The following is a 21577-nucleotide window of genomic DNA, read 5'->3' as shown; positions in this document are numbered from 1 at the left end:
ACCACATTAATAAAATAAACATTCCATAGCAATAAATGGGTCACTCAACATAACAAACAGTGCTGCCCATGACAGAATAATTAAAACAATACAAGCATTCAAATTTATTGAACGATGGAGCTGCAAAATGGAAAGGAAGGAAGAAATGTACAATTCTGCAAAGGATCGACAAGTCTACTAGATGCAGACACAGAACAAGTAGTAAAAGGTTTGCAAAACCTGGAGGGAGAATATTTTCAGAAACCAGCTCTGTGTAAATAGGACAGATGGTTGATCTGTGAACTAACTGCACCCTGGATGAGTGCCTTGATTTAATGCAGAAAAAACCCTATTGTATGTGCAGTGCTAATTTCACATTATCTAAATCCATCAGAACAGATCTCTGAATTTCATGCTGCCCAAACTTGTGATAATTTCTTGCTAGAGGTAGAAAATTATGAGGATTTACTCCAGCATTGTCCCCATCACTGGATCTATAGAAAATTGGGGAAATACCCTTCATATTATTACAATTAAACCTCAAATGCAATCACAGTAGAGAACTAACAATACATGAAAAAAGTAACCAAATTATTTCCAAATATTGAACTGGCACGACTACTTTTATGCAAAAGCATCAAGCAGTTCTTAGACAGTTGAGATGAGAATTGTGATGCATACGACAGTCTCAATACATCCTTCTTTTATTGTGGCCTCTACTGCCTCTTTAGTGTGTTTAACGTGTAAATTTAAGTCATTACGGCGACTTATAAGTTCAAGAGAAAGCAAACTTCAAATAAACTATTCATGGCTACAATTTTGAAGAATTGATTTCAAAATAAAAAAGTAATGCTGGAAATGTGCATTAGAACCATCAGTATTTGGAGAGAGAAGATAGGGTCTTCACTTAAAGAGTATGTTGACATTTCAACGTTTCAGATGCTGAAGGAAGGGACTTGTATTTCCAACATTTCAGATGTCAAGCATTTGGGGCTAGAAATTCGCTGACGTTGTAACTTTTTTTTGGTGCTATTTCACCATATTTGCCACAAAACTGGTCTGCGGTAATTTCGGTGACGTTTTGAAGTGACAGTTTTCAAATACTGCTGGAGAGAGGACCGCCGCCGTGCAAGACCCAAAATAGCGTTTGCGCTAAAAATTTGGCTGTGAGCGCACCCGTATTTTGCGCAAAAAATACCGACAGGGAAAAAGCTGCGTTGCAGCCCTTGGAGAGGTATGAAGACCTGCAAAAAAGGTAAGTTGAAGTTTTTATTTTTTAATTCTTTTTCAGTGATTCGATTAATAAGTCGCCTTGTAAATGTTTTGTGAATTTTTTTCCCCCAAATTTATTTGGGTGTTTTTCTGCCCTCCCTCGGCCCCAACGTGCAGCGGTATCAGCCTCGAACTCAAGTTGGCGAGGATTGCCGTTTGCGCCACGAATCCTCGTGTAATGCCGATTTTTACCGCTGCACAAATTAAAGCTTGAATTTCCGGCCTGAAAGCGATAGCAAAGCGAGCACGGTAATTTTGGCGAAAAATACAGTTTTCGCTGAGAACCGAATTTCTAGCCCTTGGTGTTTTCTTCTTTATCCCCCATTTCAACATAGTAGCAAAGTGAGAATTAGGACTCAATATATCCAGTTTTTGTGGTTAACCTTTAATTTTTAGTATATGACTTTCAGCCAGTTGAACCTTTCAAGATTAACAACTAAATTTATTACCAGCAGTGGACAAAAAAATTAATATTTCCCACAAATATTATGCTGGTGACCCACTAGACATTAAAGTTAGACCCTTTAATAACTGCTGAAAAGCAAGTAGCATTATTAACCATAATAGCACCAATATACTTTGCAGCAAGTTAACATAGAATATGCTGTCCTCATGCAGATCACTAGAAAATGAGGACAGGCCATTTGTTCCATTTGAATCCATCCATCCAGAACAACCGGACACTTCTCCCATTGCTGCATCTAATTCCTTCTTGCTTAATTCCAAGGTTTATGCCTTCACCACGATGTCTGGTAATCCATTCCAAGTGTTGATCACTTTCTATATGAACAGCTTCCTGATAATCAATCCTAAAGTTACCTTTTACTAGTTTGAACCTACATCCCCTGTCTAACTAGCAGCTCAATTTAAAGTAGCATTACAGATTAATCTTTTCCATACCATTTACTACAACAACAACTTGTATTTATATAGCACCTTTAACGTAGTAAAACGTCCCAAGGTGTTTCACAGAAGTGTTATAAGACAAAACAAGTTCGACACCGAGCCACACAAGAAGAAATTATAACAGATGACCAAAAGCTTGGTCCAAGAGGTAGGTTTTAAGGAGCGTCTTAAATTGGGAAAGAGAGGTGGAGAGGTTTAGGGAGGGAGTTCCAGGGCTTAGGGCCTAGGCAGCTGAAGGCACGGCCACCAATGGTTGAGCAGTTATAATCAGAGATGCTCAAGAGGGCAGAATTTGAGGAGTGGGGTTGTGGGGCTGAAAGTGATTGCAGAGATAGGAAGGCACGAGGCCATGGAGGGATTTGTAAACAAGGATGAGAATTTTGAAATCGAGGTGTTGCTTAACCTGGAGCCAATGGACGTCAGCGACTACTGGGATGATGGGTGATCGGGATGATGGGTGATCAGGATCAGGGCACCTCGATGTGTAGTTCCCTCCCTCTCTCTCCCTCAGCAAGTAGCATGATGAAAGTTCTCTTCAACTCTTCCCTCGCCAAAGCTTTTTTTTTTAAAAAAGTGTCAAAAACAAAGGGTACTTAAAAGGCTGCTGACCAGGCCCAGGAGGTCGGCTGGTTGTCGGTAACCTTAGATACCCTTCTTCCACCAATGTACTCATCTCAGGGTGATGCAGCAGACCATGACGATGGAGGAAACCCATTGAGGAGAGTACTGCAAGGTGCCACAGGAGTTGTCCAGGCAATGGAACCTCTGCTTAAGGATGCCAATGCACTGCTCGATGATGCATCTGCATTTTATACAGCATCTTTCACCGACATCCCAAAGCGCTTTTCAGACAATGAATTACTTTTTGAAGTGCAGTCACCGTTTGATTGGCAGTCAAGAAATAGGTGCGTTTACTCACTAGGTCGCAGACTTCCCTTCCCTTAAGCTTTCATTTCTTCTACAATTTAAAACGTAGATTTTAGTATCACAGAGAAATGTTCCAAAGCCGCTTCCACAACACAGGAGATAGTAGGCTGGAGGAAGTGAATTGCAAGACAATTCTGGTTTCAAGTTGAGCACTTCCATGCAAGTTCAATGATGGTAATCAGCAATTAGGACTAAAATTATGCGCTAATTTTCCAGAGTTTATGCTCCACACGAGCCTCCTCCCACCCCCTTCTTCATTTAATCCTATCTGTACATTCTTCTAGTCCTTTTTCCCTCGTCTGCTTCCCCTGATTCTGTAAACCTTCTGGGAATCAGCAGGCCAGGGTTATGGTGCCTATGCTCACTGTACCTGTGGAGGGACAATCACGAACAGAAGAAGAGTTTTTGTTGGATTTTCGGTCCTTGGTGAGAAGCGGTCAGCTTGTTCCATTTAGGTCTGCACCCGTCGGCAGACATTTGGCATATTATATATATTGTAACATTTTATTGTAACATTCAGGTACTGAATGTACTGGGTGTAGCAATTTTTTGATCCATTCAAAATGTGTGTTTTTTTTCTGGTTCGGGCCTCCTCCCCTCCAGCGGCGGCTGGGTCTCTCCTTTACTACTGACGACCTGGCTGGTGCAATCATCATCTCCTCCAGCACGTGGTTAGCACAATGGCTGTGACCACCCTGACCTCCTTCCACTCTGAACACCAGTGGACCACTGACCTTGCCAATGCCTACCCCCAGGCAAGCCTCGGACCACCTACCATCTCAACGAAGGGTGCTACCCAGCACTGAGCCTGTGGCCAACATCGCGCCGTAGTCAACTCGGCTCATACAGCAGTGCCTGGTCTCCAATCATCTTGGGCCCCATTGCCAATGGACCAAGACCTTGCTCAGCTAAGCCCGTGTAGTAGCCGGTGTTCAACGGCCACCCTAAGTTAAAAGAACGCATGCACAGGCATCTTCCACTCCTTTAACATGAAGTTCGGGACCAGGAACGTCAGGACCCTCATGGACAACTCCAACAGTGACAGGCCGGAATGCCGCACCGCCATAGTTGCCCGCGAACTTAGACGCATCGATGTCGACATCGCCGCCCGAAGCGACACCCGGCGGGTAGAGGAAGGCCATTTCAAGGAACAAGATGGAGGTTACACCACCTTCTTGTACACCGTTTTGGATACTGTTGGGGCAGATGACTTACCAGGGGAAGGCACCAGCAGCCAGGTTCATGGCACCATGGGTGGCTCTGCTGCATAGAAGGGCGGGAAAAAGAGTGGAGAGCTATAGTGATAGGGGACTCTATTGTAAGAGGAATAGATAGGAGTTTCTGCGGCCGCAACCGAGACTCCAAGATGGTACGTTGCCTCCCTGGTGCAAGGGTCAAGGATGTCTCGGAGCCGCTGCAGAGCATTCTGGAGAGGAAGGGTGAACAGCCAGTTGTCATGGTACATGTAGGTACCAACGATATAGGTAAGAAGCGGGAAGAGGTCCTACAAGCTGAATTTAGGGAGCTAGGAGTTAAATTAAAAAGTAGGACCTCAAAGGTAGTAATCTCTGGATTGCTACCAGTACCACATGCTAATCAGAGTAGAGGGAGCAGGAGAGTTAGAATAAATACATGGCTTGAGCAGTGGTGCAAGAGGGAGGGATTCAAATTCCTGGGACATTGGAACCAGTTCTGGAAGTGGGACCTGTACAAACGGGACAGTCTGCACTTGGGCAGGATTGGAACTGATGTCCGAGGGGTAACATTTGCTAATGCCTGGGTACTTTTCAGAATGGCAGGCAGTGACTAGTGGGGTACCGCAAGGTTCTGTGCTGGGGCCCCAGCTGTTTACATTGTACATTAATGATTTAGACGAGGGGATTAAATGTAGTATCTCCAAATTTGCGGATGACACTAAGTTGGGTGGCAGTGTGAGCTGCGAGGAGGATGCTGTGAGGCTGCAGAGCGACTTGGATAGGTTCGGTGAGTGGGAAAATGCATGGCAGATGAAGTATAATGTGGATAATTGTGAGGTTATCCACTTTGGTGGTAAAAACAGAGAGACAGACTATTATCTGAATGGTGACAGATTATGAAAAGGGGAGCTGCAACGAGACCTGGGTGTCATGGTACATCAGTCATTGAAGGTTGGCATGCAGGTACAGCAGGCGGTTAAGAAAGCAAATGGCATGTTGGCCTTCATAGTGAGGGGATTTGAGTACAGGGGCAGGGAGGTGTTGCTACAGTTGTACAGGGCATTGGTGAGGCCACACCTGGAGTATTGTGTACAGTTTTGGTCTCCTAACCTGAGGAAGGACATTCTTGCTATTGGAGTGCAGCGAAGGTTCACCAGACTGATTCCCGGGATGGCGGGACTGACCTATCAAGAAAGACTGGATCAACTGGGCTTGTATTCACTGGAGTTCAGAAGAATGAGAGGGGACCTCATAGAAACGTTTAAAATTCTGATGGGTTTAGACAGGTTAGATGCAGGAAGAATGTTCCCAATGTTGGGGAAGTCCAGAACCAGGGGACACAGTCTAAGGATAAGGAGTAAGCCATTTAGGACCGAGATGAGGAGAAACTTCTTCACCTAGAGAGTGGTGAACCTGTGGAATTCTCTACCACAGGAAGTTGTTGAGGCCAATTCACTAAATATATTCAAAAAGGAGTTAGATGTAGTCCTTACTACTAAGGGGATCAAGGGGTATGGTGAGAAAGCAGGAATGGGGTACTGAAGTTGCATGTTCAGCCATGAACTCATTGAATGGCGGTGCAGGCTAGAAGGGCCGAATGGCCTGCTTCTGCACCTATTTTCTATGTTTCTACAATCAACAAGCTCCCCGCTGGAGTGGAACTAAACTACAGAACCAGTGGGAACTTGTTCAACCTTCGTCGTCTCCAGGCCAGATCCAAGATCACCCCAACCTCTGTTCTCGCGCAACTGTACGTGGACGACGCCTGCGTCTGCGCACATGCAAAGGCTGAACTCCAAGTCATAGTCAACATAGTCACTGAGGCATACGAAAACATGGGCCTTACACTAAACATCCGTAAGATAAAGGTCGGCCACCAGCCCCGCCGCACAGCACTGCCCCCCAGTCATCAACATTCACAGCGCGGCCCTGGATAACGTGGACCATTTCCCATAACTCGGGAGCCTCTTTTCAACAAGGGCAGACATTGACAATGAGATTCAACACCGTCTCCAGTGCGCCACTGCAGCCTTTGGCCGCCTGAAGAAGTGTTCGAAGACCAGGCCCTCAAAACGCCACCAAGTTCATGGTCTACATGGCTGTATTAATACCTGCTCTCCTGTATGGCTCAGAGATATGGACCATATATAGCAGACACCTCAAGTCGCTGGAGAAATACCACCAACGATGTCTCCGAAATATCCTGCAAATCCCCTGGGAGGACAGACGCACCAACATTAGCGTCCTCGACCAGGCCAACATTCCCAGCATTGAAGCACTGACCACACTCGATCATCTCCGCTGGGCAGGCCACATAGTTCGCATGCCTGACACGAGACTCCCAAAGCAAATGCTCTACTCGGAACTCCTTCACGGCAAATGAGCCAAAGGTGGGCAGAGGGAACGTTTCAAGGACACCCTCAAAGCCTCCTTGATAAAGTGCAGCATCCCCACCGACACCTGGGAGTCCCTGACCAAAGACCGCCCTAAGTGGAGGAAGTGCATCCAGGAGGGCGCTGAGCACAGAGTCTCATCACCAAGAGCATGCAAAAACCAAGCGCAGGCAGCGGAAAGAACGTGCGGCAAACCAATCCCACTCACCCTTTCCCTTAACAACTGTCTGTTCCACCTGTGACAGGGACTGAGGTGACTTAACAGTCCAATATGAGAACCAAAGAACTCATTTTTAGAGTGGAAGCAAGTCTTCCTCGACTCCGATGGACTGCCTATGATGATGATGATGATGATGATGGGTAGTCAGGACTTGGTGCGAGTTAGGACATGGGCTACCGAGTTTTGGATAACCTCAAGTTTACGTAGGGTAGAATGTGGGAGGCCAGCCAGGTGTGCATTGGAGTAGGCAAGTCTAGAGGTAACAAAGGCATGGATGAGGGTTTCAACAGCAGATGAGCTGAGGCAGGGGCGGAGACGGGCAATGTTTTGGAGGTGGAAATAGGTGGTTTTAGTTATGCTGCGTATATGTGGCCGGAAGCTCATTTCAGGTTCAAATATGACACATTTAGTTTGCGAGCAGTCTGGTTCAGCCTCAGACATATACTAGGGAGAGGGATGGAGTTGGTGGCTAGGGAATGCTGGGGTTATACTAATTTATATATCTTAAAGATCACATCTCGATGCCTCCTTTCAAGACTGAAAAGCTGAAGTCCTTCCTCATAACTCATCCCCCTAACTAGGAATCATCACTGTAGTTTCTGCACTGCCTCCAGTGCTTGAATATCTTCTCAATTTCTCAGTCATCAGAACTAATCACAATACTCAAAGTGTGATCTGAGCAGAGCACTATACAGTTTGATCACAACTTCCACTGACCTCGATCATGTTCACATATTCAGTTTCAGTAAACACTCAAATTCTGCTGAAATCTATGTCTAAAGGAATGCAACTGCGCCTACTTCTGACCAAATACTTCCACAATGTGCATTAGCTTTTCCATCAGACATTCAGGAGTTGGAAACTAAAATAAACACATTGCCAAACAAAACATCACTGGAGTTGCATAGCATTTTCATGCATAATAACTCTCAATTTAGGACCGAGATGAGGAGAAACTTCTTCACCCAGAGAGTGGTGAACCTGTGGAATTCTCTACCACAGGAAGTTGTTGAGGCCAATTCACTAAATATATTCAAAAAGGAGTTAGATGTAGTCCTTACCACTAGGGGGATCAAGGGGTATGGCGAGAAAGCAGGAATGGGGTACTGAAGTTGCATGTTCAGCCATGAACTCATTGAATGGCAGTGCAGGCTCAAAGGGCCGAATGGCCTACTCCTGCACCTATTTTCTATGTTTCTATGTAATTACTGCTCAAAGTTAGTTTTATATGTCCCTAAAATCCAAGTCTCTTATTCTGTGAAATACCCAAAATTACCAGTGGATGTGCTGCAGTTTTATATTTCTCTTCTGTTAGATGCACTCATTTCCTTTTTACCTATTAGTATAAAACTATTGCATCGTGGTGCTAATTATCACATTGATTTAGCCTTCAAAAAAAGCTTAGGCTCAGTTTCTCTTTCCTTATTTTTAAATCAGATACCAACCAAATTACTTCTTTGTAACACTGCTGATAGCAAGATGTGAAAGGTACACTTGAACTGACGAGAAATATCGCTGTTAAACACTCCATAAAAAGTTAAGCCTTGTTGGAATAGGTGTTAACTGGGGTTTTAAATGGCGCATTGACTGCTGAACAACCGTTCTAGCCCTGAAAACCTAGATTTATATTTGTGGATCAAATTTCTCCTTGGTAATAAAAATTAGATTTTTTTTTAAATAAAAAATATTTTTTCCTTTTAAACTTTATATTTCAGCTTCTACCTTAACCCCATGTGTATATCCCAATCTTTATTTCGCTCTCTAAAAAATTTTTAAATCAATAATCAGTGCATTTTATTTCCTGGTTTGCTGTCTAAGAATTTTTCAATGTGATTGGCTGTTTCGCCAGCTTGATGACATCACTACTGCTCTATGCTGTGGATCCCCCTTTGACAGCGCTATCATCAAATTAAGGTTGAGAAAGCTAAAGGCTTCATCACAGAGATCGCAAGATCTTTGGGGAGCTTTCTTCGAGGTCAGAGGCAATTTGCTGTGACTTCGCCGTTGACCGCAAATTCTGGACCTTTAGATTTTCGAAGAAGAGCAGAAGACTAATGTCCTGGCCAATATTTATCCCTCAATCAACACCACTAAAACAATTATCTGGTCATTATCACATTGCTGTTTGTGCTGCAAATTGTCTGCCACCTTTCCTACATTACAACAGTGACTTGACTTCAAAAATACTTCATTGGCTGTAAAGGGCTTTGGGATGTCCTGAGGTTGTGAAAAGTGCTTGGTGCAAGTCTTTCATTCTTTTAGTGAGGATATCCAAAACTGCTGCACAGCTAATGAATTTTAAAGGGTGACTGTTATTGTCTTGGCAAATGCAGCACCCAAGGTTCTATATACAACAAATGAGATAAATAACCAGTTAATGCACGTTGGTGATTTTGGTTGAGGGATAAATGTTGGCGAGGACACCAGGAGAACTCCTAATCTTCAAATAATGCCATGGGATTTCTTGCATCCACCTTAACAGGTAGATGTAGCCTCAGTTTAACATTCCAACAGTACTCAGCTTATCTTATGCATTGGGTGATCACAACAGTAGGATTCAGAGGCAAGAGTGCATCACTGAGCCAAACTAACATATGAACAGGAGTTAATTAATAAGAGACACACAGAGGGTTAATAATTTATCTTGAAAATATTTCCTTCTCCAATAAAGTTGTTCGATTGGACACCTGGAACCTTAACAGAAAATTGGTAGAGAATATATTGTACAAAAGGAAGAGAGACATTAGATAAGTTGATTCGTAAACTAATACTTTGTGATATATCAGATAATTAGGATTTGTTATACTTTGTAGCTTTTCATTTTTAATTTCATTGAAACTTTGTATTTTGGAATTAAGGCAACAGTGTCTCATTCATTTTAGGGAGACTGTTCCCAGAAATGTTATCAATTGCAGAGCAGGTGATTAGATTAAAGTCAATGGCAAAACTAACTCCAAATTAGTCCACCATGAGCACCTTAAATTCTCATAATTTCATTAATGAAATATTGATCAAAAAAATGATTTGACCACAAGATTACTTGCACATAAGATACCACAGCACAATTTGTACTATCAATTTCAAATGTGGTGTTACAGTATGCACTGTTCACTATTCTTGATATAGTATATACAGATGTCATGTGAGCTGGCTAAATATGTAAATGGTTCAAAAATAAATGTCATACCTCAAACAAACTACGCACTCGCCACTGAAAACTACTGCCCTTTAAAATCAGCAGTTTGGCCTTATGCAGTGCATTGAATGCAGGGGCCTCTTTTTCTATTCACTGACTTTATTGTGGCATCTAAAAGGGCAAAGCTCTCGCTCCTGTTGATTTCTGTGTCAAAAGTCTGATCTACACATTTTTCTTCACAATTTCACAGCACTCATGACAACTGTACCTCTGGTGCAAAGTGGTTTGCCCTCGATACCAAGTCAATAATGATAGCATAAAAGCAGCTTGAATTTGGGCTCGGGGCTGACGGACAGCAAAGTTGCTTTGTACAAACTTGTACAGCGTAGTGCAATCGTATCCCAGCATCAGTACGAGGTCACATCAGATGTCCTAAGATTACCCTTTAATAGTATTCAGTGGCTGTCAAAACACAGTGCCATCTTTCTACCCAGATGTACAGTGATCCTATTGTTGGGCTGAGATTATCTCATCAATGAGAAAAATAAAAGGGAAAAATGAATAGAAAACATTTGAAAGACTGGTTTTAAAACAAATAAAAATTAAAAAGAAAATTGCTGAGGATAATTGAATAAATAGAACCAACTAATGCAACTGATTTGTAGATATTCCTCAATTTTTAATTTTATTTCACAATTCTACTAGTGACTTATTTTTAATCTCACTATTCTATGCATCCACAAGGACTGTTTACCTTGTGCTTTCTGGAGTAATAATACAATATTGAAGTAAAGGAGAGGAGAGTGAAAGCTCCATAATTGAAAATATAATCGCACTACTGCACGGCTGACCATGCAACCCTCTACCTCAAAGTTGCCAGCAGGCAGAATCTTTTTTTAAACAAAAGAAATGGCAATTGAAATGATCTGAATCGGTTATCTCTAAATAAAATATTTAGCATGCATATGACTATCTATGCTCATCGTAGTCAGAATCCATTGACCAATTAGCAAACCACGACACATTTGGCACAGGCACGGTGGGCTGAATGGCCTCCTTCTGTTCTGCAAGATTCTAGGATTCTATGATCCTGGTAAAAATCCCTAAATCCCCTTGAGACATTTATTTCATGGTACTTTATGAATTTCTGTGCTGAATATCTAATGCAGTATGACATTGGCCCTAATGTGTTACAGTAACAGTTATCCAAACAAGCAAGAAAACAAGCCTTTCATGACCTCAGGATGTCCAAAAGCACTTCACAGCCAATGAAGTACTTTTGGTGTAGTCACTGTTGTAATGTATGAAATGTGGCAGCCATTTGTGCACAGCCAGCTCCCACAAACAGCAATGTGAAAATGACCAGATAATATTTTTTTTGTAGTGACGTTGATTGAGGGGCAAATATTGACCAGGATAGCGGGAATAACTCCCCTGCTCTTCTTCAAAATAGTGTCATGGGATCTTTTACATCCACCCAAGACACTAAACGGGGCCTCAGTTGAACTACTCATCTGAAAAACGGCATCTCCAACAGTGCAGCACTCCCTCAGTACACCGCTGAAGTGTCAGCCTAGACTTTTGTGCTCAAGTTTCTGGAGTGGGACTTGAACTCAGAATCTTGTGACTCAGAAGTGAGTGTACTAACAACTGAGCCACTTAAATCTATGGAGGTTATTTGTACATTTTAAAATTTTTTACAACTGCTGAATGAATAAATCTATCTACATGTGTGCGTGAATGTGAGAATGGACAGATTGTGTGTGGCACAAATATCTGTATGCAAGACAAAAAAATGCCAAAGACTATGTGGGAGAGTATGCACAGAAGTGAACATATGTGAACATATCAGAAATGTAATACATAATAAAGGTACTATAGTCCTAAAGAAAAAGGATTATTACAATGGCTGTCAAAGTACCGGTATGACTTTTAGCGCTCGCCTTTATTTAAGCGTAAATGGTATAGCAACTTTGAGAGGCGCAGATGCACGGTTAAATGCCAATACCTAAATGTTGCTGTCCAGGTTGCGCTACTTCGCCGACATTGGTGTCTGCCTCACAATTGAAATGGTGTGAAGTTGCTGTAATTGCGCGGTAGACCTAAACTAAATGCTCCACAGAAAATTAAGTCATAGTATTACAACTGCAAGTAGCCTTTTAATGGTGCGATAACTTAATAATGCCAATCAACCTCCCTGAAAATTTATTACAAATGTGGAATTTTATTCCTTCAAGTATTAATTGTTGGAGATTTTTAAAAAGGCAAATATAATTTTTGTTTTAAATTGTACCTCTCCTTTGTCTCTTTTTCTCTATCGTAATCCAATGTTTATTTCCCATCCCTTCCTCTAATTTGGCATTGAAATTACCTACTCTGATTTACACTTCCTTCTCTGTCGTTCCTGTTTGTTTCTCAATCCTTTAATCTGATTGGTTAAGGATATATATATTATATAGTTGCTTTCCCTGTTTACTGAGGTCTCAGATGTCGGGTTTCACTTGCCACACCATCATCAGCTCGCACTTTCAGCAACTTGCCACACAAAGAAATTAAAAACCCAATTGTGCAAGGGCAAGTTTAACCAATAGCAGATGCCCTGCTACAGCAAAATCTCGGCATACTGTCAGCTGTGGCGCAGTGGCTAGCACCCCTGCCTCTGAGTCAGAAGGCTGTGGGTTCAAGTCCCACTTCAGGGACTTAAGCGCAAAAAAAAATCCAGGCCGACACTCTAGTGCCATGCTGGGGGAGTAGTGCATTGTCAGAGGTGCCATCTTTTGGATGAGACATGAAACCGAGACCCTGTCTGTTATCTCAAGTGGGTGTAAAAGATCCCATAGCACTATTTCAAAGAAGAGCAGGGGAGTTATCCTCTGTGCCCTAGCCAATATTTCTTCTTCTATGTTTCTATGTCACACAAAAACAGATTATCTGGTCATTATCACATTGCTGTTTGTGGGATCTTGTGTACAAATTGACTACCGCATTTCTTACATTACAACTGAGACTATACTCCAAAAGTACTTCATTGGCTGTAAAGCATTTTGAGACATCTGGTGGTTGTGAAAGGCGCTATATAAATGCAAGTCTTTTTCTTTCTTTCTGTTTTTATTTTTTTGACATACACAATAGAAAGGCCAGTACTGTAAACTAGAATAGCAAAGTACAGGAAAAGGGGAGCAGACCATGGAACAAATACAAACAAACCAAGTTTTTTTTAGTTGCTTATATGGAAATAAATAGAAAATTGAGCCTCAAACTAGCCTTGAAACCATCTGTTGCCTATATGAAAAAACAAGTTTGTTTCTGTGAGTCATGCCCAATTTACTCAGAGTTTGCAGCCCCTGCAACCACTGATTCTAGACACATTCACAACCATTTTTTTTAAACTGTGGATTATTATAGTTGCCTCCTACCTTCGGCTTGGGTAGACTCCAGATTTTAGATTTGCGTAATACTGTCTGCTAGAGACTTGAGCATGTAGAGAGAGAGTACAGAACTTTCCAGTTTTGCTATTTTTGAGAACCTCTGCTCACCAAAATCCACAAACAACCCTTGAAGGTATACAATCATCATGCAGGTGTGCTGCAGAACTATGACACACAAAACAAACAGAACTACACAATCAAGCAAATAAAATAGGAACACAATAACATCCAATCAGAAACAGAAGGTCCCAGTTTCACCATTACTTCATTTGTTTTATACAGCCAGCCAAAAGCCAAACTGATGGACTCGATCCAAATTTGATTCAGTTTGCTGGCTGCAAATTAATACTAGACGCACACTAATAAAAATGAGAGCAGTTCTGCTGCTTGGAATATGTATTTTGCACGCTCGAGACATTCTTTCAGGAGGATATCATCGTAAAGCATTTGTTTCAGATTCATTACCTTTTTACTGCAAACTGCACTTAATAGACATTTTTGGCATCTATAAAAGGTGCTTTAGTTAATTACATTGATCACTGAAATAAAAGTGAAAACTTGAAATTTCACAAAGCTGTAAGGTAGTATTGTTTCAGATATCCATCACCTCAAAGTTCTTGCATCCTGATATTCTACTGGTAAGATAGCAACCGTGCTGGCTTGTCTCTAGTTTATTTTTCAGCCATGTACTCCAACTTAAGTCATTAAAAAGAAACACAATCAGCATCAATGCTGAACAAAATCGATCGGCAGCTTCTTACCCCATGAATACATATATTAAAACCGAACCCACGGTCAGAAATCCTTCACTGCTGCCCTGCATATTCACTGATTATGGTGGCCTGGAGGGCAGACCAAGCACTGTGGGCACACTGCTTCTCAGGGTCAGAGGCTGGCTGTATAGTGCTGTCTTAGCTGGGTCTGTAAGTGCCCCAGCGTTGATTTTTCTGCAGCATTGCTTCAGTTGCCATCGTTGCTTTGGGGCTATATTAATGTTGATCACTAAACAAGCTTGGCCGTGGTCTGTCCAGCAGTCATCGGTTCCTGTCATGGAGTGGGTGATGCGCATGTCCTTGCGATCCCTCGCTCGAATGATGATATAGTTGAGGAGGTGTCAGTGTTTGGAGCGAGGGTGTTGCCACGATGCCTTGTACTTGTCCCTCTGGTGGAACAAGGTGTTGATGACGACAGGGTCGTGTTCTAGGCATTTTGTCAGGAGCAGGGTACCGCTGGAGTTGGTTTTCCCAATCCCCTCTCTGTCGATCACACCACGCCAGAGGTCCGTGTCCTTACCGACTCTGGCATTGAAGTCGCCGAGGAGGATCGGTTTAATCGCCCTTAAGGACACGGGACAGGGATTGTTCAAAGCTGGAGTAGAATCCGTCTTTGACCTCATCTGTTGCATCGAATGTTAGTGCATACGCACTGGTTCTGGGATAGGGTGAGCCGGAGAGTCATGAGGCGTTCGCTAATCCCACAGGCGGAGTCTCAGACAGTCGACCAGCTCATTCTTGATGGTGAAACTGACTCCATGGAGACGGCATTCTTCCTCTAGTTTGCCTTTCTAGAAGGTGTAACCTCCACCGCTTCTCAATCTTCCTCGCTGCAATGCTCCATCTCACTCTCAACAAGCTCCCCGCTGGAGTGTAACTAAACTATAGAACCAGTGGGAACCTGTTCAACCTTCATCGACTCCAGGCTAGATCCAAAACCGTCCCATCCTCTGTCGTCTAACTACAGTACGCAGACAACACTTGCGTCTGCGCAGAGGCTGAACTCCAAGCCATCGTCAACATCTTCACCAAGGCGTACAAAAGCATGGGCCTTACACTAAACATCCGTAAGACAAAAGGTCCTCCACCAACCTAACCCCGCCACACAGCACTGCCCCCATCATCAAAATCCACGGCCTTGGACAACGTGGACCACTTTCCGTTACTCAGTAGCCTGCTATTGGCAAGCGCAGCCTTCAGTCGCCTGAGGAAAAGTGTGTTCAAGAATCAGGCCCTCAAATCTGGCACCAAGCTTATGGTCTTGCAGGGCTGCACTGATACCCGCCCTTCTGTATGGCTCAGAGATGTGGACCATATACAGCAAACCCCTCAAATCACTGGAGAAATACCACCAACGATCTCTCCGCAAGATTCTGCAAATCTTCTGGGAGGTTAGACGCATCAACGTCAGTGTTCTCGATCAGGCCAACATTCCCAGCATCGAAGCACTGACCACACTTGACCAGCTCTGTTGGGCGAGCCACATTGTTCGCATGCCTGACACAAGACTCCCAAAGCAAATGCTCTACTCTGAACTCCTACATGGCAAGCAAGCTCCAAGTGGGCAGAGGAAATGTTTCAAGGACACTCTCAAAGCCTTCTTGATGAAGTGCAACATCCCCACTGACACCTGGGAATCCCTGGCAAAGACCGCCTTAAGTGGAGAAAGAGCATCCGGGAGGGTGATGAGCACCTCGAGTCTCGTCACGAGAGCATGCAGAAAATAAGCGCAGGCAGCAGAAGGAGCGTGCAGCAAACCAGACACCCGACCCACCCTTTCCTTCAACGACTATCTGTCCCACCTGTGACAGAGACTGTAATTCCCGTATTGGACTGTACAGTCATCTAAGAACTCACTTTGAGTGGAAGCAAGTCTTCCTCGATTTCGAGGGACTGCCTATGATGATGATGATTATGCATATTCACTCATCTTCAACCACAGAATATCATTCAGTATTTCGCTCCACAATGTTAGAACTACACACAAGCAAGGCTCATCAGCTCTACTGGTCTTCTTGATGTGGACTGCTTTCTTGATCCTTTTCATCTTGTTACTTTAAACACCAGAGTACCCACACATTCAGTTGTAGCAATGCCTTTATTGAATCGTACTTCACGAATTCAGTATGAGAGCTCAGGTATTTTCATACTACACCAGTCCAGTAAGTGAGCTGCTAAAACCAATTCATTCACAAATTGATACCATCCTTACCTTTGATCACTATATTCTATGCATACCACCAATAAATCATAGTAAAACAAAGATACATACAAATGACAACAGAACAACATGAACATAACAAACATGTACTTAACTCTTCTCAATCTCTTCCTATCATCTAGTTACCATGGTTACATTGCCCTCAAACTCTTCCCATTCCCATAAACACGAGTGACCATGCTGACGTATTCCAGTCAATCACAGACATGGCTTTCACACATTCCATCATCCTCCTTTTCGATGGAGATATTCTTGCGTTAGGCCCCCTTACACAATTCATGCCATGCTCAGCAGAAAGCTGATTCAACTCATCATGTGCTGGTCCCACAGAGAGCCCAGAAAGGACATTGAGGTACTCAGGTAGTGGTCTACAGTGGGATGAGGGCAGAGTTGGCTGAAGTAGACTGGGAACACAGACTAAACGGTGGCACAATTGAGGAACAGTGGAGGACTTTTAAGGAGCTCTTTCATAGTGCTCAACAAAAATTTATTCCAGTGAAAAAGAAGGGCGGTAAGAGAAGGGATAACCAGCCATGGATAACCAAGGAAATAAAGGAGAGTATCAAATTAAAAACCAATGCGTATAAGGTGGCCAAGGTTAGTGGGAAAATAGAAGATTGGGAAAATTTTAAATGACAGCAAGGAATGACTAAGAAAGCAATAAAGAAAGGAAAGATAGATTACGAAAGTAAACTTGCGCAAAACATAAAAACTGATAGTAAAAGCTTTTACCGATATATAAAACGGGAAAGAGTGACTACAGTAAATGTTGGTCCCTTAGAAGATGAGAAGGGGGATTTAATAATGGGAAATGTGGAAATGGCTGAGACCGTAAACAATTATTTTGCTTCGATCTTCACAGTGGAAGACACAAAAACCATGCCAAAAATTGCTGGTCACGGGAATGTGGGAAGGGAGGACCTTGAGACAATCACCATCATTAGGGGGGGGGGGGGGGGGGGGGAGTGCTGATCAGGCTAATGGGACTCAAGATAGACAAGTCCCCTGATCCTGATGAAATGCATCCCAGGGTATTAAAAGAGATGGCGGAAGTTATAGCAGATGCATTCGTTATAATCTACCAAAATTCTCTGGACTCTGGGGAGGTACCAACAGATTGGAAAGCAGCTAATGTAACGCCTCTGTTTAAAAAAGGGGGCAGACAAAAGGCAGGTTTATAGGCCGGTTAGTTTGACATCTGTAGTGGGGAAAATGCTTGAAGCTATCATTAAGGAAGAAATAGCGGGACATCTAGATAGGAACAGTGCAATTAAGCAGACGCAACATGGATTCATGAAGGGGAAATCATGTTTAACTAATGTACTGGAATTCTTTGAGGATATAATGAGCATGGTGGATAGAGGTGTACCGATGGATGTGGTGTATTTAGATTTTCAAAAGGCATTCGATAAGGTGCCACACAAAAGGTTACTGCAGAAGATAAAGGTATGTGGAGTCAGAGGAAATGTATTAGCATGGATCGAGAATTGGCTGGCTAACAGAAAGCAGAGAGTCGGGATAAATGGATCCTTTTCGGGTTGGAAATCGGTGGTTAGTGGTGTGCCACAGGGATCAGTGCTGGAACCACAACTGTTTACAATATACATAGATTACCTGGAAGAGGGCACAGAGTGTAGTGTAACAAAATTTGCAGATGACACAAAGATTAGTGGGAAAGCGGGTTGTGTAGAGGACACAGAAAGGCTGCAAAGAGATTTAGATAGGTTAAGCGAATGGGCTAAGGTTTGGCAGATGGAATACAATGTCGGAAAATGTGAAGGTCATCCATCTTGGGGGGGGAAAAAAAAACAGTAAAAGGGAACATTATTTGAATGGGGAGAAATTACAACATGCTGAGGTGCAGTCGGACCTGGGGGTCCTTGTGCATGAATCACAAAAAGTTAGTTTGCAGGTGCAGCAGGTAATCAGGAAGGCGAATGGAATGTTGGCCTTCATTGTGAGAGGGATGGAGTACAAAAGCAGGGAGGTCCTGCTGCAACTGTACAGTGTATTGGTGAGGCCGCACCTGGAGTACTGCGTGCAGTTTTGGTCACCTTACTTAAGGAAGGATATACTAGCTTTGGAGGGGGTACAGAGACGATTCACTAGGCTGATACCAGAGATGAGGGGGTTACCTTATGATGATAGATTGAGTAGACTGGGTCTTTACTTGTTGGAGTTCAGAAGGATGAGGGGTGATCTTATAGAAACATTTAAAATAATGAAAGGGATAGACAAGATAGAGGCAGAGAGGTTGTTTCCACTGGGCGGGGAGACTAGAACTAGGGGTCACAGCCTCAAAATACGGGGAAGCTAATTTAAAACCGAGTTGAGAAGGAATTTCTTCTCCCAGCGGGTTGTGAATCTGGAATTCTCTGCCCAAGGAAGCAGTTGAGGCTAGCTCATTGAATGTATTCAAACTACAGATAGATAGATTTTTAAACAATAAGGGAATTAAGGGTTATGGGGAGCGGGCGGGTAAGTGGAGCTGAGTCCACGGCCAGATCAGCCATGATCTTTTTGAATGGCGGAGCAGGCTCGTGGGGCTAGATGGCCTACTCCTGTTCCTAATTCTTATGTTCTTATGTTATGAACCCTCGTTCCAACAGCTGACACCATCCCATTCTTATAATATCTTTAATTGATGGAATTAAATTCGACCAGTATGCAGTACAATCGCGAGGCACAAAACACTATTTGCATTATAGATCCTATGCTTCTATGTTCGGAAAGGCAGCCGTGTGATAGTTAAAAACTTTTAGTTGCAAAACACTCATTGGCCCAGATACATTTCTCAATGTTAAAGTGACAGATTTAAGTGTTGCAAATGAACAGTTAAAACAAACAAATAAAAACTTCCAGCACAGGGGGGGGGGGGGGGGGGGGTGGAAGTCCATCAGCAATGCCAGGTATAATGGTTATTCTGTACTGACTATTCCTCAAACTTTCAAGTTTAAACTGTTACACTTGCTGATTTGCAGTGATTCCCTCTACCTATCTATCCTGGGATGGGATTTTGTTTCACTAACCACACCAAATATATCCTGTACGTTCGGTCCCAACTTTCATTTCTTTGTTTTTGTCCACACTATCTTTATTTAGGTCGGTGCTGAAATTAAACTTCAAATTATATTTCAATCACTGTATGATGCTTGTATAGAGAGATTAGCAGCAGGAGCACGCCAGACACCACAGAGCAACATGATGGAAGAGATGCAGTGCGTACACCCAGGCTGCTTTTTTCCTCTTCACGTTACTGCTGCTGACAAACTCTGCTGTCTACAAACTCTCATTAAACCTTTAAAAAAAACTAAATTATATTTCTGACAAATAGCAAAACGAAAACAATGCATTAAAATTAGATTCATGCCTTTCTCATGTGACAAGTTCAAATTCTCTGTCATGCTACTGAGACACGAAGAGGAGACTAAGTAGTTCCCAAAAGACAAAGGCCTGCTCCCAAATCACAAAAAAGCTGGTTGCAGAATGCCATTGACAAAGGCAGAGGAATAGGTTGTCTATGTTTTCTCCTGTCATGGGACATGAACAAAATTGGAGTAAAGAATGAACAACTTACATCCTAAAGTATTAAACTCAAGACTTTTACTCTCTCACCCACAGACTAATTCAATGGGAATGGTCCTTATAATTACACATGACTTGCTTTGGCTCCATCAATCCACCCAATGCAGATTCTAACTGGAGTTAGGTGCAGTGCTCAATATTGCTAGTTGCATTTACATGCAGGTCTTGTACCACAATAATAACCAAATTGCATTAAAAATGCCAACTTCACAACAAACATTTTTTTTTAATTCCCTTTAGCTTTTTCCTTGAGACACTCGCTCATGGATACTTTGTAACCTCGAGCATGACATCATTCTTCATGCTTCGGATTCGACAGAAAGGTTTTAAGAGACTGTGGAGGGCATCAGAATGGATCTTATTCCTGCATTCTCGAGAACCTTAGCTGATTTGTATACACTTACCAGGTCAGGGCACTGAAGCCAATTGTAGTGACCCCAGTGATGCTCTCATTGAGAGTCACGAGCTCAGCAGAAACCAGGAATTAAATCTTGTACTTTCTTGATCTGTGCAGCTCACTAACATAACGGCTAGTGAATTTACCACATAAGCCGTCAGAAGCACCAACTCTGCATATCTACACCAGGCACAAAAATTACAAGCGGTCTGTTTAGAAATGATTCACATCAAGCCTCAGGAATTTTGTGTTTGCCAGTAACTGTTTTAACTGTGTCTGCCTAATTTTCCAGAGGAAAAATAAAACCTTTAAAAGTCTTCAAATTCTTGAACATGATACACATGCAATTCTGCCACACCAAATGATAAATGAGTTCAAAATATGTCCTACCTGATTGTCCTCACAGAGATGCAGTACTTCCACATTAGATTCCACATGGCATCACCCATTTGAGCATACTATTCGCACAAACCATGGGGTTTTACTGTTGCAGCAGAAAAAAAGGCTGCTTTCAAGAGCAAGCAAGTTATTGCCTGGTGCAGCCAGCAGGCAGTTAATGACTCACAGGCGTGAAGCAATTTCCATTGCAACTTATTTAAGGAAAATGTGCATGTCCTAAAGCCTCAAGAGAACATTGTTAAGTTTCTTAAGTTTTGTTTTTCATTGTACTTCGCAACATAGGTTTGTTTCCCTGATCCCTATTTTGTTGATCGTCGAAAGCAACCCTGTAACTGAAAACGTCGGACGCTCACAATTTACCAAGTAAGGTAAAAGCCCAAACTGTCCTATGAGGTTTGACAGTCGAGTTCGGCATTGGGTAAGGCTGGCTGACTGACTGTGGGCCCCTGAATATCACTTACCAGAAGACAGTAAGCATTCAACAATACGCCCTAAATCATCTGGTGGGGACTGTTTAAACTCTAAGCTGCCTGCAGAATTTCTTCCTTGTCTCGTATAATAAAACATTTCATATGTAGTTAGTGATGAATAGATCTGTGTGTCTTCCTGTAAAACATTTGACAAGAAACCATAAATTGTGGTTTTAGAAATTGTTTACATCAGTGAAGTCACTACTTGAAGATTACACAATTTCAGAGTTCAACAAATTAAAACATTTATAGCACAACTCTCTTATCTAATTATA

The 21577-nt window shown here is 42.6% G+C and overlaps 1 protein-coding gene across 1 annotated transcript in view; it reads right to left on the bottom strand.

Moving 5' to 3' along the window:
• LOC139277203 (IQ motif and SEC7 domain-containing protein 1-like) overlaps positions 1 to 20861 on the bottom strand; it is a 241826-nt gene extending 220965 nt beyond the window's left edge. The window contains exon 1 of the mRNA XM_070895348.1: positions 20824 to 20861. Coding sequence (XP_070751449.1) covers positions 20824 to 20858 — 35 coding nt within the window. The 5' untranslated portion in view covers positions 20859 to 20861. The remainder of the gene's footprint in view (positions 1 to 20823) is intronic.
• Positions 20862 to 21577: the final 716 nt, after the last annotated feature.

This window comes from Pristiophorus japonicus, chromosome 12 (genome assembly GCF_044704955.1).
Source record: "Pristiophorus japonicus isolate sPriJap1 chromosome 12, sPriJap1.hap1, whole genome shotgun sequence".
Taxonomy (NCBI): domain Eukaryota; kingdom Metazoa; phylum Chordata; class Chondrichthyes; family Pristiophoridae; genus Pristiophorus; species Pristiophorus japonicus.
The sequence above is the reverse complement of the archived record's forward strand: the minus strand, read 5'-3'. Positions and strand labels throughout refer to the sequence as shown.